Source organism: Rana temporaria, chromosome 2 (genome assembly GCF_905171775.1).
Source record: "Rana temporaria chromosome 2, aRanTem1.1, whole genome shotgun sequence".
NCBI lineage: Eukaryota > Metazoa > Chordata > Amphibia > Anura > Ranidae > Rana > Rana temporaria.
The window spans coordinates 190,573,606-190,591,522 of record NC_053490.1 but is presented as its reverse complement, the minus strand read 5'-3'; the positions used below and the strand labels follow the sequence as shown (position 1 = coordinate 190,591,522).

General features: G+C 42.1%; 1 protein-coding gene across 3 annotated transcripts in view; it reads left to right on the top strand.

Annotated features, from left to right (window-relative positions):
* The window catches only part of LOC120926344 (protein-lysine methyltransferase METTL21E-like), a 36,106-nt gene extending 34,912 nt beyond the window's left edge, over window positions 1-1,194 (top strand). For all 3 annotated transcript variants that reach the window (XM_040336178.1, XM_040336179.1, XM_040336177.1), the window contains one exon: window positions 542-1,194. In XM_040336178.1, coding sequence (XP_040192112.1) covers window positions 542-951 — 410 coding nt within the window. In that variant the 3' untranslated portion in view covers window positions 952-1,194. The remainder of the gene's footprint in view (window positions 1-541) is intronic.
* Window positions 1,195-17,917: the final 16,723 nt, after the last annotated feature.

The following is a 17,917-nucleotide window of genomic DNA, read 5'->3' as shown; positions in this document are numbered from 1 at the left end:
CATGACCGTGTAAGGAGAGGCTCCCTCCCAGCGCCCGAGCTTCTCCCAGCCAGAGTCGCACCTCCCCCCCCCCTAGATGGGAGTGTTCCTCCTGCAAGCAGTCTAGCACTCCATCCTTCAGTTCACCCAGCTGACAACTCCCTTCCAGCAGACTGACTGAGGGAATATATAGGAGGCCCGCCCCCTGCCAATCCTAGTTGGGGATTGGTCAGAGCTTCTACATACACCCCATGTCACTCGAGTACTCAGCCCTGCCCATTTTCAGAACATTCACCTCTGGAAACTGGGGAGGCTCCCAAGAGCTGAAGTATATGTCAGTCACCTGCTGCTACACTAAACCACTCCCCGCCCTCAGATCAAAAAACAAACAGGCCTAGCTCATAGCATAGGCCTGCTTAAATTTACCTGCACTGGCAGCTAACATAAAACCTTCCCTCAGCACCTACCTAAAGGTAGAGGGTGCTACATGTATGTAAAGAAGTTGTGCACAAACTGAGTCTGTTTTTAAGTTTGATTTTTGACACTTATTTTCTTCTTGCAGGAGCACAAGTCATAGCAACAGACCTTGAGGACCTGATTGGAAACCTGCAGTATAATGTCATTCGAAATACAAAACTGAAATGCAAACATGTACCACAAGTTAAAGAGCTAACTTGGGGATGCAGTCTGGAGGAGAAATTTCCTAAATCCTCCTCACACTTTGATTACATCCTTGCTGCAGACGTAGTTTACAACCACCCGTACCTGAATGAACTTCTGGAAACATTTGATCACTTGTGCCAAGAGAAGACCATTATCCTGTGGGCTATGAAATTCAGAAAAGAGAATACCCTTTTACAAAACACATTTTTTCACAACTTTCAGAAAGAGTTTGACATGGAGGTTATCCATGATCTGCCAAGCCTAGGTATAAAACTTTACAAGGCGAGAAGAAGATGTACGTTTAAATAAAGATGGACCCGGCATGAAATCCCATGGATAGAAATGGGGCATTTATAGGTATTAAACATTCATAAAATCATTTTTATCAACAAAATATATCAAGGAAACTATAAAAGATTAGCTGTTCTTTTTCCAAAATAATAAAAGATTACACAGTTTGAAGTTGTATATTTAATAATGTTACTATAATGTTATAAATAAAAGTGAATTGGTGGAGGCCTCCCTGCATAAAGAATCATGGGTTGAAAAATTCTTCAATGTTTGGGAATCTTTCATTTAACCTTAGAAACTCAACAATCTACAGTATAATGCAATGTTTTCAATACACTCAATGGTATCAACTCAGACTCGTAACCAATGATCCTCTCATTGATGCTTTCACTTCCTTCTTAACCACTTCCCTACCGGCCCATAGTAAAATGACGTCCACAAAGAACCTCTGCCGTTCAGAGTGGACGTCATATGACGTCCTGGGCTATGTGGGGGGGATATCTGAATGATGCCTGCAGCTAGAGGCATCATTCAGATATCCTTCTCTTGTGCCGGTGATTCTGCACAACGTAAGAACGATCATAGCGGCGGTTCCGCCGCTAGATCGTTCTTACAGGCGGCGGGAGGGGACATCCCCCCCCTCCCGCCGCCATCCGGTGCTTCTCCGGGCTCTCCCGTGCCATCGGGGGCCCGGAGAACGAATCGTCCGGCGCTCGCAGGAAGCATAGAGATGACTGGTGACCAGTCGGAGGACCCGGGCGCGATGTGATGACGTCACGCCCGGGTCCCCGTAAGTAAACAAAGCCGCGATTGCGGTTGCTAAGCAGTAGTAAGCATGAGATCGGTGAATTTTTTTTCACCGATTTCATGCTTTCCAGCCTGGAGGAGAGATGTGGGGTCTTATTGACCCCGCATCTCTCCATAAAGAGTACCTGTCACACACATTCCTATTACAAGGGATGTTTACATTCCTTGTAATAGGAATAAAAGTGATCAAAAAAAAAAAAAATTAAAAAAAAAAGTGTAAAAAAAGAAATAAATATAAAAAAAAAAAAAAGAAATAAAATTTATTTTTTTAACGCCCCTGTCCCCGGTAGCTTGCCCGCAGAAGCGAACGCACACGCAAGTCCCGCCGACATATGTAAACGCCGTTTAAACCACATATGTGAGGTATCGCCGCGTGCGTTAGAGTGCCAGCAACAATTCTAGCACTAGATCTCCTCTGTAAATCTAAACTGGTAACCTGTAAAAAATTTCAAATCGTTGCCTATGGAGATTTTTAAGTACCGAAGTTTGGCGCCATTCCATGAGTGTGCGCAATTTTAAAGCGTGACATGTTAGGTATCTATTTACTCGGTGTAACATCATCTTTCCTATTTTACAAAAAAATTGGGCTAACTTTACTGTTTTTTAATTTTTTTAATTCATGAAACAATTTTTTTCCAAAAAAAAGGCGTTTGAAAAATTATTGCGCAAATACCGTGCAAGATAAAAGGTTTTATTCCCTAGGGTGTCTGCTAAAAAAACATATATAATGTTTGGGGGTTCTGCGTAATTTTCTAGCAAAAAAATTATGATTTGTACATGTAGGAGAGAAGTGCCAGAATAGGCCCGGTATGGAAGTGTGTATAACTGCCCTGTATGGAAGAGGTTAAATTGAATTGTACCTATTAATCAAAAAAATTAGCCCCGCCCCCCCTCCTCTGCCTGCTAACTACTAGTCTGACGACCATCCATTCCACTCTTTGTTCGTGTTCACCACTGGACCCAGTATTGTTAGGTCGCTCTCAACCTATACTAACATACTGTACATTGTTTTCCTGTATTGACTTATTGCCCAAATGTTGTGCCCATTCTTATTGTTAATCGAATAAAAGAATAAAAGTGAAATCAAAAATATATATTATAATTAGGAAATACCAATATCAGTGATTTTATTTTTTACTGGAAACTTGACAAACCCATTGTGGAAAAACACAGTGACCTATAGTAGTTTATTCAGTAAAGCCTCGTACACACGATAGGTTAACCAGAGGACAACGGTCTGAAGGACCGTTGTCATAGGTTAACCGATGAAGCTGACTGATGGTCTGTCACGCCAACACACCATAGGTTAACTAACCGATCGTGTCAGCACGTCGTTGTGTTTTACGTCACCGCGTGCTGACACGAAGTTCAATGCTTCCAAGCATGCGTCGACTTGATTCTGAGCATGCGTGGGTTTTTAACTGATAGTCGTGCCTACTAACGATCGGTTTTGACCTATCGGTTACTAATCCATAGGTAAATTTTATAGCAAGTTGGCTTTTTTTTAACCTATGGTAAATAACCTATGGAGCCCACACACGATCGGTTTTGACCGATGGAAACGGTCCTTCAGACCATTGTCCTCTGGTTAACCTATCATGTGTACGAGGCTTAAGTGTTTGCGTATGAGATGGTGCAACATGATAGGTTGATGTGACAAACTGGAATATGAATTTGACAAGTATTTATTGTACATATTACATCTTGAAGTAAATTATTAATGAGCTCTCGTTAAATGTAATTTTATATGCTAACATTTGCATACCAAAGCGTAAGGCTTTCATAGGAATTTACTGTGCAGGGAAATGCTACGCATGGCTCACACATTATATCCTTTACTGTATGTGTTATGCCACACAATCCCAGTGTTTACACTTGTTAAATTCAATATCAGTCCAGTCACATACTATGTGTGCACCATTCCCTGGATAGAACTATCAATTTAAAATGTCATATGTCACTTTAGTTGCTCTTTCACGCCCGCCTAAGCCCAAGGGCTAATAGTCAGTACAGTATTTACATACAGTAGAATTTACCTTACACAGTACAAAACGGCAGCAAGATATGGCAACCCATGGCAGCCAATTACATGAATTTTAGCGATGTCCTGTAGTCTGGTGGTTAAGTGCCGGTTCACACAGGGGCAACCCAACTTACAGCGCAACTTTTTTTGTTTATAGCACAAAAAATAAGAACCACAGAGGTGATTAAATACCACCAAAAGAAAGCTCTCTTTGTGGGGAAAAAAAGGACATCAATTTTGTTTGGGAGCCACGTCCCACAACCGCGCGATTGTCAGTTAAAGTGACACAGTGCCGGAAGCTGAAATTTCGCCTGGGCAGGAAGGGGGTATATGTGCCCAGTAAGCAAGTGGTTAAAGTTGCCTCCAGGACAGGCGACTTTGGCCAATCCAAGAATAATCGGCTCTGTGGGAGGGAGGGGTTTGCCCTTTTCCTGTAAAGTTGCTTCAGTTAAGACACTGATCCGACTTTGGAGGCAGCTTCCATTGAAATCAATGGGTACAAGTTGCCTACAAGTCGCCTTGAAGTAGTACAGGAACCTTTTCTGAAGTCGGAGCGACTTCAGTAGCGTACATTAGGACGGCTCTCATTCACTTCAATGGAATTTCTCATGTCGCGTGACTTGGGGCGACACAAGTCGGATCCCAAGTCGTGGTAGTGTGAACCGGCACTTACTGACCGACATGTACTATTGAGTATCATTTCTCTCCATCTAATAACAAAAAAAGCCTTGCTACTCTATTATGCATGGGTAGGAAAATTAAAGGTTTAACCACTTAAGCCCCAGACCATTTTGCAGCTAAATGCCTAGGCCAGGTTTTGCGATTCGGCACTGCGTCGCTTTAACAGACAATTGCGCGGTCGTGCGACGTGGCTCCCAAACAAAATTGGCGTCCTTTTTTCCCCACAAATAGAGCTTTCTTTTGGTGGTATTTGATCACCTCTGCGGTTTTTATTTTTTGCGCTATAAACAAAAATAGAGCGACAATTTTGAAAAAAATGCAATATTTTTAACTTTTTGCTATAATAAATATCCCACCAAAACCTATATAACATTTTTTTTTTCCTCAGTTTAGGCCTATACGTATTCTTCTACCTATTTTTGGTAAAAAAAATCGCAATAAGCGTTTATCGATTTGGTTTGCGCAAAATTTATAGCGTTTACAAAATAGGGAATAGTTTTATTGCATTTTTATAAAAAAATATTTTTTTACTACTATTGGCGGCGATCAGCGATTTTTTCCGTGACTGCGACATTATAGCGGTCACTTTGGACAATTTTGACACATTTTTGGGACCATTGTCATTTTCACAGCAAAAAATGCATTTAAATTGCATTGTTTATTGTGAAAATTACAGTTGCAGTTTGGGAGTTAACCACAGGGGGCGCTGTAGGAGTTAGGGTTCACCTAGTGTGTGTTTACAACTGTAGGGGGTGTGGCTGTAGGACTGACGTCATCGATCGAGTCTCCCTTATTAAAAGGATCACAATAAGTGTATATTAAAAGGATCACAATAAGTGTATATTGATTGCTTTGCGCAAACGTTATAGCGGCTACAAACTATTGGATATTTTTATGGCATTTTTTTTTTTTTACCAGTATTGGCAGCGATCAGCGATTTTTAGAGGGACTGAGACATTGTGGCGGACAAAAGTGACACATTTGATGCTTTTTTGAGAACCAGTGACATTATTACAGTGGTAAAAAATTCACTGTACTAATGACACTGGCTAGGAAGGGGTTAACAGGGGCACTCAAAGGGTTACGTGTGTCCCTAGGAGGTGCTTTCTATCTGTGTGGGGGATGGACTGACTGGGGGAACACAGAGATCAGTGTTTCTGCTTAGCAGGAACAGAAGATCTCTGTGTGCCTCCCTGCGGAACGTTCACGGGTGGCTGGCAGACATCGGGTCTGCCGGATCTGCTGATTGGCTTCCCCTCTGTCCAATCAGCACGCGATCGCCCCTCCGGCGGCACACGCGCGACACCAGTATCTATTGCACGAAAATTACGTACAGGTAATAGAGCCGCCCTGCTGCAGTATATATGCGGTAGGCGATCTTTAAGTGGTTAATTGGTACTCTAGTCCTGAGTGATTTTGTACCCTTTGATGTTTGATGTAGCAGCTCCAAAGTACATAAGGTAATGAATGGCATAGCTGTCATTTTAAAAATAATGCGTGTCACTTCACTCTCTGTCTGTTCCTCACCACCATAGCTATGTAATATGCTGACTTGCTTTCATAGAGCTGCCAAGCAACATGGCTATATGGAAAATGCAGAAGGTACAGGAGGGGAAATTTTATTTCAGCTTTCTATACAAAAAGGAACCTTCATAATGGAAATATACAAATTCAATTACCTTCTTACTTGCTTTTCTCTATTGTTTTCAACAAAATCACTTATGTATTATAGAGTCTTTAGGCTTGGTTCACATTTCTGCATTTGCAGTTGATGTGTTTTTGTGGTACCTTTTCCGACACATTTTGGAGTTTTTTTATACATTTTAAATGCGTTTTGCATTTTTGCATTTTAGCTAATGGCAAGCTATGTATTAATGTTGTTAGAAGGAGGAGGATAGTGTTTCCTATTAGTTGGTATATCATAGGGCACACAAAGCTGTGACTTACTCTATGTTTTCGGTATTTTTTGATGGCTTCTGAAGGTTATGTGTTGTGTTGCAGATCATGATGCTGCACTTGGCCACCAGTCTGCTTAATGTCTGCCGAACACATGGCAATGACACGACATGAATGAAGATAACATGGCAGCAAAGGCATTAAATGTACATAAGGAAATATCAATACAGTAAGGGAGCTATAGAACTTGTCACAATACTGGTTACCCCTATCATGTGTATTGACACACACACACACACACACACATATATATATATATATATATGGTGCTCATTGGTCCTATAATCTTACAAACCACAACCCTCCTAACAGAGGTGACTACATTTATAAACTCAGGATTTGGACTTTAAACCTCTGAATTCTAACTTTTAAACTCAGAATTCTGACTTTTGATCTCAGAACTTTTTTTTATAACTCGAAATTCTGACTTTTAATTTCAAAATTCAGACTTCGAACTTTTATTGTAAGGAATTTTGACTTTGAATCTCAAAAGTCTAATGCCCCGTACACACAACATTTTCTGTGAAGTAAAAAATGACGTTTTTGAAACTTCAATTTTCAAAGATGAAGTTGCCTACACACCATCGTTTTTCTCACAATGTTCTAGCAAAGCGAGGTTACGTTCCACCACGTTTTTCCATTGAAGCTCGCTTCATAAGTAGCTTCTGGGCATGCGCGGATGAAAAAACGTCGTTTTAAACGACGTTTTTGCTACACACGGTCAATTTCTGTGAAGTAAAAGTTGACGTTTTGAAAAACGACACATAAAATTGAAGCATGCTTCAATTTTTTTTGGTCGTTTTTTAGAAGACATAAAACGACGTTTTCCCCCACACACGGTCAATTAAAGTGACGTTTTTAAAAACGTCATTTTTTTTCATCACATAAAGTGATGGTGTGTACTTTTTTAATCTCAAGATTCTGACTATGAAACTCAGAATTCTGACTTTGAAACTCAGAATTCTGTTTAGTACATTTTAGGATGACCCTAAAGCCTTGTACACAAGATCGGATATCTGATGAAATCTAATCCGATGGATTTTTTTGTTGGATATCCGATGAAGCTGACTTTCATCAGTCTTGCCTACACACCATCAGTCAAAAATCCGACGTGCCAAAACACGGTGACGTAAAACACTATGACGTGTTGAGAAAAATTAAGTTCAATGCTTCTGAGCATGCGTCGACTTGATTCTGAGCATGTGTGGATTTTTGACCGATGGACTTCCACACAGACGATCGTTTATTTCTATTGTTTTTTTTTATCCATAGGAAAAATGTAAAACATGTTCTATTTTTTTAACCGATGGAAAACAAACCAATGGGGCCCACACACGATCGGTTTGTCCGATGAAAACAGTCCATCGATCGTGTGTACAGGGCTTTAGGCTCTTCCCCATTAAAGCACCAAAAAGTGTTGTTTTTGCATTTATAGATTAGACAACTCTCCTCTAAGTGTCACTCTGAATTTGTTTTTATTTTGTCACAGAGGGCTGGACTTCCATGAGTTCAGGGATAATTTTTACCTACTGTACACAGCTTCTATGGGTTCAGGACTAAAGGCTCGTACACACGCATGGTTTTCTCGGCTAGAAACAGCAAGAAAATCGCTGGCAGAGCTATCTTGCCGAGTAAACCGTGCGTGTGTACGAGGCTTTGAGGTTTCTCGTCGAGAAAACTGCCCAGAATCTAGACGAGAAAAATAGAGAACCTGCTCTCTATTTTCTCGTTGGGATTCTCGGCAGTGTTTTCCTGCCGAGAAACCAGAGCGTGTGTATACTTACCTGCCTCCATGGAAACCCGCGCATGCTCTAAATGACTTTAAGGCATGCGCAGTAGCGTCCAAGGCATAGGTCGTGTGAAGCTAGATGGCGGCGACGGCATCGAATGTGACGAGCGCATGCTCGTTGTTGTCGATGACGTCACCGCGTTCATGCTATTCAAAAGAACAGCGGATCTTTTGAATCGTACGTGTGTACACTCGGCCAGCAAGAATATCTTGCCAGGAATCTCATTGGGAAAACTACATTTTTTTCCTAATGAGAATCCCGGCCGTGTATACAGGGCTTAAGTCTCACCTGCGTACCATAACCCTGTCCAGCTTCCATGAGTTCAAGTCCAAGTCCTACCCACTTGCAATACCTCTGACCACTTTGATGAATTCAGGGCTAAGTCTCATCTGCATGCCACAACCCTGTCCAACTTCCATGAGATCAAGGCTAATGCCTCGTACACACGATCAGTTTTTCCGACAGGAAAACCGTGCGTTTTTTTTTCAGCAGGAAAACGACTGAAACTTGTCTTGCATACACACGGTCACACAAATCTTATCTGAAATTCTGAACATTAAGAACGCAGTGACGTACAAAACGTAAGACGAGCCGAGATCAATGCATCGTAATTGCATACAGACGACCGCGATTCCCGATAAGAATTTTTCCTGTCACGAAAATTGAGATCCTGCTATCAATCTTTTCTTGGCAGAAGAAAAAGTGTGATGGAGCATTCCTGACAAAAAGCTCACATCACACTTTTGTTGTCGGGAAAACTGATCGTGTGTACGAGGCATAAGTCTTACCTTCATGCAATACCCCTATTCAACGTCCATGGGTTCAGGGCCAAGTCTCGCCTGCATACCATACCCCTGTCCAACTTCCTAGAGTTCAGGGCTAAGTCTCACCTGCATGCCATATCCCTGACCGGTGGCGGCGCGTCCATAGAGGGCGCAGGAGCACCGCCTTCTCTCTCTCCTGCACCGCCACTGATCAACAATACATAGATTAATACTTTGCATGAATCCATGTATTGTTGTTGCCGCCCACTATTCAGATGGCCGGCCCCCTGATGAGCGCCGGCCATCTGAATAACGGCAGCTGGTTGGCTTTGGAAGTGCCTATCAGAGCCAGCGGCTTTACGATTACAGCCTGAGGGCTGTAATTGGCTTCCAAATAGTCAACCAGGGGACGCACAGGTTCCCTGGTTAACACTGACAGGTGTCTCAGCCAATCAGGTTCACCGGTTCTGGTTACTGGTAACCTGATTGGCTGAAGTGTCATCGAGGGCGGGAGAAGACATCTAGGGACGGTGGAAGGAGGATGGCTGACCCCAGAAAGGTAATTCCCGGGCGGGGGGGAGGGGGCAATCTGGCAGCATTTTACAGGGCATAGTGGCTACAATTGATGTGCACAGTGGTGACAATTGATGGGCACAGTGGCGACAATTGATGGGCACAGTGACGAAAATTGATGGGCACAGTGGCAACAATTGATGGGTACAGTGGCGACAATTGATGGCACAGTGGTGACAATTGATGACACAGTGGCTGCATTTGATGGCATGGCACAGTGGTGACAATTAATGGGCACAATGGTGACAATTGATGGGCACAGTGGCTGCATTTTATGGGCACAGTGGCTGCGTTTGATGGGCACAGTGGCTGCAATTGATGGGCACAGTAGCTGCGTTTGATGGGCACAGTGAGGCTGCAATTTTTTTTTATTTTTATTTTTTTTGCGCCCCCCAAAAAATTTGGAGCACCAGTCGCCATTGTCCCTGACCACTTTCATGAGTTCAGGGCTAAGTCTCAGGTGCATGCCATACCCTTGTCCAACTTCCTTGAGTTCAGGGCTAAGTCTCATCTGCATGCCATAACCCTGTGCAACTTCCATGGGTTCAGGGCAAAGCCTCACCTCTATGCCATATTTCTTGTGACTTACATGAGTTCAGGGAAAAGCCTCACCTGTATGCCATACCCCTGACCAACTTCCAAGAGTTCAGGGCCAAGTATTTTTTCCTTGCTTGCTGGTAAGTGTACTGGTATTTTTTATTTATTTTTTGTTTTCTTTCTTCTGTGTACAGCCTTTACATGTGCTCCTTACTCTAAAAAATCGTTGTAAATTGAGGGGGTTTCCATTTTTGTTCGGGGATAAGTCTCAATTACATGACATACACCTGTCCAATGAGTGGGTCCTTACCGGGCACTGACACACTCTTATAAGGCAGGTAAAAGCATTTTGTTCCAAACCGTAGAAGGTGGAGCCCGTAACAAAAAAGGAAAACCAGATTTAACGGGGTCACACAAAAAAGTATTTTCTGACTAAAAATAGTATTGGGAGGCACGTTTAGTACCTGCTCTTTGGCAGGAGTTTTACATTTTAAAGACTTAAATGGCAATTAAGTCGAATTTAAATTGCATTGAGTTCAGAACTACACTATCTGCTCAGATCACACATGAAGAATAAATTAGCACAACAATACAGAACCCCCTAGAAAACAAGGTGCAAAAACTTTTATACATTCTATAAACCCAGCACACATTCCATTTACTTTCATCACAGTTCTCATTGACCAACATGTTGTGGAGGGACTGATGTTGTTGTAATCCATCCAGCTGGATGATGTCTTGGGTGGAATGGATTCTGGTCAAAGTGAGGTCATTACTTGAATAGCGCTGTTTGACACTGTATCTTGCTAGTCTGCTCAACAACCTGGCTGCATAATTTTAGCATTCTGACACCTAAAACATGTGTTCAGCTCATTAACGGTCACTGCCACGGATACATATTTGTCTAGAATGTGGTTCACAAAACTGGTCAACTGTTTGATCCATTACACAAGTTAGCACGTATGAGGCAGATTTTATACTTTAATATGGATTTACATTCATCTGGAATTAATATAAATTAAAATTAATCCAAAATACATAAAACCCAAATATGAGCTAAAACAATTCAAATGAACATAAAATGTTCTATATATACACACACAATATAAGAAATTCTCTGTGAATTACACTGCTGGTAAGATTCTCTTATATGTAATGCACTTTTAATCCAGTCAGCTAGTTTGAAAGGTTTTCAGCAGTCACCAAGTTTGAACTCCTCTTTAGTTTGCATTGATTTCAGCATGCATGGAGCACTTTGAGAACCAGACGCCACTGGCATGTGCAAACAAACTAAAAAATTCAGGAAAAAAAACATCAATTGCAGCCTCACTGTGCCCATCAAAACACAGCCCCTGTGCCCCATAAAACACAGTCCCTGTGCCCCATCAAACACAGCCACTGTGCCCTCATATGCAGCCACTGTGCCCTCAAATGCAGCCACTGTGCCCATCAATTGCAGCCACTGTGCCCATCAAACGCAGCCACTGTGCCCATCAAACGCAGCCACTCTGCCCCATCAAACGCAGCCATTGTGCCCTCAAACGCAGCCACTGTGCCCCATCAAACGCAGCCACTGTGCCCATCAATCTCAGCCACTGTGCCCCATCAATCGCAGCCACTGTGCCCCATCAATCGCAGCCACTGTGCCCATCAAATGCTGCCACTGTGCCCCATCAAATGCCACTGTGACCATCAAATACCGCCACTGTGCCCAATCAAATGCTGCCACTGTGCCCAATCAAATACCGCCACTGTGCCCATCAAATAATGCCACTGTGCCCATCAAATACCGCCACTGTGCCCATCAAATAATGCCACTGTGCCCCATCAAATAATGCCACCACTGTGCCCTATCAAATAATGCCACTGTGCTCCATCAAATAATGCCACTGTGGCCATCAAATAATACCACTGTGCCCATTAAATAATGCCACTGTGCCCATTAAATAATGCCACTGTGCCCCATCAACTAATGCTGCCACTGTTCACCATCAAATAATGCCACTGTGCCAATTAAATAATGCTGCCACTATGCCCAGAAAAGAATGCCACTGTGCACCATCAAATAATGCCACTGTGCCCCATCAAATAATGCCGCCACTGTGCCCTCTAAAATAATGCCACTGTGCCCATCAAATACCGCCACTGTGCCCATCAAATAATGCCACCACTGTGCCCATAAAATAATGCCACTGTGCCCCATCAAATATAGCCGCCACTGTGCCCCATCAAATAATGCCGCCACTGTGACAATCAAAAGTTAACATTTTACCTGCTGTCCTGGCCTGGGGGTTTCCCTCGTGCTCCGCTCTCTCTCTATCTCTTCCTCCTCCTCACGTCACAGCCAGACCCTTCCCCGTTGCTGAGGAGATGATTCAGTGAGGGAAAGCCGTGCGGATGATGGTAGGTGGAGAATAAGACTCCGTCAGTCACCTTACATGTAGCCAGTCGCCTGCCGCTTATGGGAGCATGAGTCCTTGTTTCTGCTTAGCAGAAACACAAGATTTCCATTTGCCTCTCTGACAGAACGGTGGTCTGCCTTGTTTACATAAGCAGATCTAAGTTCTGCCTCTCCTGTCATCAATTGGCCTGATTAGCTCTCGTTGTGTCCAATCACAGCGGAATCGGTTCGGTGGCACTGTGCCCTAGACCTACAGGTACGTTGTTTCGCGCAGCTAGGCCGCCCTGCCGCAGTTAATGTGTGGTGGGCATTTCAGAAGCGGTTCAATGAGCTCAAATGGCACTGCATCACACCAAAAAAGTGCGGGTAAATCTCACTGCATTTGCGAACCATTTGGGGTGTTGTTAACTTTGTATTGACACGCACAGTGGATTACAACCACAGCGTGATTGCAATAAGGTGCGGGAAATGCATAGGGTTTCCAGCACCGCATGTGTGAACCTAGGCTAAATTATTATTTTAATGTGTTGCTTTTTAAGACCAAATATTTTAAAAGGAATTCAAAACACAGATTGTAAATAGTCGGTATGTGTGGAATGGTACACTGTCAAATATGAGTACGTAAACTGTGTCTCAGTAACTCTTGCCACAATGCTGGGTGAATACCAGTGTGAAATTCTGTTCTGGAGCTGGAGGGCTCTAATACCCTGGAAGCAGACGGCTTTAACAGTTTATATACAGCAGTTCCACTTACATCAGCTCAGCAGAAGCTCCCCTGACACATAAACAACATGATTTATCATTTACAAATTCAAAGGTCAATGACCCTCACATTGCATTCATGTAGTGCCCAAATCCTTCAAACAGCAGATAAGATTATGTGCTGCTAAATAGACATGCACCCTCTATTCTGATTTCTCTGGGAACTGCTGTTGGTCCTGTATCGCTGCTCATCATCCTAAAGAAGAAAAAGAAGAAAAAGGGCATTGGGGGTTATTCTGGCATTATTCTGTACCTTTTCTGAAATTTAAACATCTTTGATTCATCATTCACAGAACGTTAAAGAGAACCTCTACTAGGAGAGTATGCATACTGCTATTCCTGACCTCTGTGCCGATAATGTTACTTGGCTGTCATGCTGATCCAGTCTACCCAGAATACATTTTGAGTCACTGACTTGGACAAGTGTGCATGTCAAGAGTTTTTCTTTAATTATTTATCTTAGTGTTTGTACAGCATCCTACAGAATTGCAATGTTGACCTGTTGTACAATAAAACATCATCTGCTGCGTTCCTACTGTAGGTGTTCTTTCTCTGGTATTTCTTGGCAGTAACACTGTGTTTCTGCTCAGCGTTCAAAAGAAGAGGTAAGCTGCTCACCATATAAAAACCTCCAATCAGTTTTATTTATACTATCCAAAGCACAGATAGTTCCTCTGGGTTGAACACAAAGCTCTAATGCGTTTCACCCATATCATAGGGTCCCTATGAGTAAGCTCTGATAACGTAATGTAATGTTCTACAAGGTGGAAATGTCTGTACTTTGGAGAGTCTAAATAAATCGGATTGGAGTCTTTTTTTATACAGTGAGCCGCTCCGATCTTTTTTTGAAAATTGCAGTTTGAAGTTCTGATGACCGCTGGGAGCCTGCTCCTGGACTCAAGGTTTGTTACAGAGCATCGCCTGCAGTGGAAGGTTGGATTTCACTTTCCACCATGTAGCTGTTGCTTCATGAGGCGGGGCTTGTCCCTTTGGAGGTTTAACATTTCAAAACAACAATCACAATTGAACTGTGGACACTATTAGGCCTCGTACACACGACCGAGTTTCTCGGCAAAAACTAGCAAGAAACTTGCTGGGAGATATTTTTTTGCCGAGGAAACCGGTCGTGTGTACATTTTCGTTGAGGAAACTGTTGAAAAACTCAACGAGCCAAAAAGAGAGCAAGTTCTCTATTTCCTCGACGGGAATGGAGAAACTTGCCTTGTCGAGTTTCTCGACAGCCTAACAAGGAACTCGATGAGGAAAACGATGTGTTTCGCCCGTCGAGTTCCTCGGTCGTGTGTACGAGGCTTCAGGATTCATACACACAAGCAGAAAAACACTGGTCTTATAGGCATTTTTTATTAGCTCTATGCCTCTAGATGAAGCTTTGTTTTAGCCAATGTGTCCATGCCCATTGTGACATTTCGTTTTTTAGAGCAATGTTCAGAAAGCAAATAATTCTCCAAATCTGTATTTGGAGAGAAGCTTCTTAACATAATATATGCACATATGTATACACACATATATATATATATATATATATATATATATATATATATATGTTTATACATATGTGCATATATTATGTTACGAAGCTACACAGAAAATATATATATATTTCCCAAACAAAAGGTTTTTATTGAGGAGAAGAAATAAGACATACAAAGCGCACAGCAAAGAAAGTATATAAGGACTGCAAATAATAACATACATGGATTTAAGTCAATGTTCACCACACTACATGCATTGATCTTCAGCTTACCTATACATTAAATCAATTTCCTAATAAACACAATAAGAGATTGTTGCAAAACCATTACTATGGGACCTCCAAATACATAGTTTGATAATCTTTCAACTGTTAAAGTATACGGTCCAAAACAAGGTCCACTGGGGTTAAACCCAGAACATCTAACCAGGAGGACTATCATTTGTCAAATTTGCCCCTTCTATCTCTGTGTTGTTAAATGAGCTTCTCAAGTCGAATAGTATCACCCATTTTAATCATCTATTCCTGCATTGTGGGAGGGTCTGTAGACTTCCAGTGCCTCAGAACTAATTTGCGGGTCATAAAGAGAGCTTTGGCAATAGCCTGCCTAGGAGTGTCCTACACTGAGAGGTTATCTAGGATACTTAATAGGCATTTTTTAAGGTCCTCTGAAATCTGAACATGGAAGACCCGGTTAAGAGTGTTTATAACCTTCTTCCAATATAAATATAGCTTTGGACTATGCATGTATAAACATATATCGACATGTGCATTTGAATCCTAGTGGCTAGAATAAATGAATATCAAGAGACTGTAATGTGAATCGGATGTTGCAGTGCATGAGGGGGTTTGTGGAGTGAGTCCTGTTAAACTAACCTTTTAACAGGCTTTAGAGATACCGGTAATCCATCAGGATTGGGGATTATGCATGAATCTGAATACTCAGCCTTGATTTGCCATAAATATGCCATTTTACTGTACCTGTGAAATTGGAACTCCCAAAAATTCAAGGTGGCAAAGATTTGAGATCCAGGAAATATGATCCCACTAATGGCATCCCCAAGAGGTATAAAAAATTGGGGAGGCTCAGTCCACTAGAATTGATATATAATCTCATATTGCACAAATGCTAAAATCATTCTAATGCTTCAGTAATTTCTGGGTGACTGACTCACTCACTGATAAATATGCAGATTTGGAGTCATATTATTCCTCTGACTTCACTGGCTATATGCTTGTTCTATTTCAGTGAATCAACCGTATTTAAAAAAGTATTGCCACCAGAGAAGCCTAGGCAGCTAGCATTTACAGAAGAAGGTCAGCAATATCACTGCCATATATTTTATTTTTTCAATTCTCTACTTAAAAGGTTCATCGAAATATATACATACAATACAATAACATTGTGTAGTGAATAAAATAACATCACTTGGTATCCAGTGCCCCAAAATCTCCATTGCCCATGGGGGAGCATCAGCTTGGGACCACAGAAGAGGAGGATCGGAGCTGCTCTGTGCAAATTCACAGCACAGAGCAGGTAAGTATGACATGTTTATTATTTGAATTACAATCACTTAAAGGGGGGATCGCCTGTGTAAAGGTACTCCAATGTGGAGAAAACTTGCAGTAGTCAATGAGAGAGATAACCAGGGAGTGAATTAGATGCTTTGTAGTGTCAGTGTTTAGGAAGGGCCGTATTTTGGAGGGACTGTGGAGGTTGAGATGGCAAGCTTTGGACAGTAATTGGATGAGGGGCCGATAGTTCAGAGTCCAGGATTACACCTAGCATCCTGACATGCAGTTGATAGTTGTGCCATCAATTTTGACAGAGAAGTCAGGGAAAAGGGCACATGGGGAGAAAATATTATGAGCTTGGTTTTGGATAGATGGAAGTGGAAATGTTTGAAGAAGTGGTATCACATCCAGACTAATTTGTTAGTAAATTAGTAATACGTGAGGAAACCGCTGGAGTGAGCTGAGGGGTAGAGAGATATATTTGGGTGTCATCAGAGTAAAAATTGTATTGAAAGCCATGGGAAGCTACCAGCTGACCCAGGGAAGAATTGTGGATGGACAAAAGAAGAGGTCCAAGAACAGAACCTTTGGGGACCCTGATGGAAAAAAGTAGTGGAGAGGAGGAAGTAGAATTGTAAGTGACACTGAAGGTGCAGTGGGATAGGTAGGATAATAACCAAGGAAGAGTGCAGTCACAGAGGCCAAAGGAGTGAGGTCATTTGAGGGAGAGAGGGTGGTCAACCATATCAAAGGCAGTAGAGAGGTCCAGGAGTAGGAGTACAGAATAGTGACCATTGTTTTTAGCCATTAGTAAATCATATGTGAGTTTCAGGAGAACAGTTTCTGTGAGGTTTTGAGGGCAAAATCCAGACTGAAGGGGATTGAGAAGGTTATTCTCAGTGGGGTGGTAGTGCAGTAGGATGTAGACCAGAAATTTAAGGAGTTTGGAGGAAAACAAATAGCAAGGATGTTGTTAAGATTGGTGGAATCCAATTTTTAAGTATGGGGGTGACTAGTGCATGTTTTTAGAGAAATGAGGAAGATGCCAGAAGAGAGGGGGAGATTGAAGATGTAAGTTAGAGAGTGTAGGATAGAGCCAGAGGGTAACTAAAGTATTTGTGAGGGAACAGGCTCCAGGGGGCAGGTGGTTAGGTGAGCATTAGAAAAAAAGTTTAGCAACACCATCTATAATAGTGGGGTTGAATGAGGGAAGTATTTAATGTACATGGGGACATGGAATGTTAAGTGGGTATCTTTACAGCAGAGATCTCATCACAAAATATATTAATCTTTTTTAGCATGTTTTAATTGCTTCAGGTCAAAAGAAGAGGTTAGACTGAGAAGTTTAGAAGTATCAGGAGTGTTAGTATTAGCAGGGATGTTGATGTCACCAAGAATGAATGTGGGAATTTCAGAAGAGAGAAAGAAGGGTAGCCAGGCAGAGAAGCCATCAAGGAAGGTTAATACCAGTACAGGAAGCCGGTAGATCACAGCAATTCTCAAAGAAACTGGAGAAAATAAACAAATACAAAGTGCCTCAAATTGGTAGAAGGGACAGAGAGGGAGGTGAGTAAAGAACTTAAAGTGGTTCCTAAGGTAAAAGTTTTTTTTACCTTGATGTGTTCTCTAAATACTAACCTGAGCATGAACTTGGTCCAGTGATGTACGCATGTGCAGCAGCTC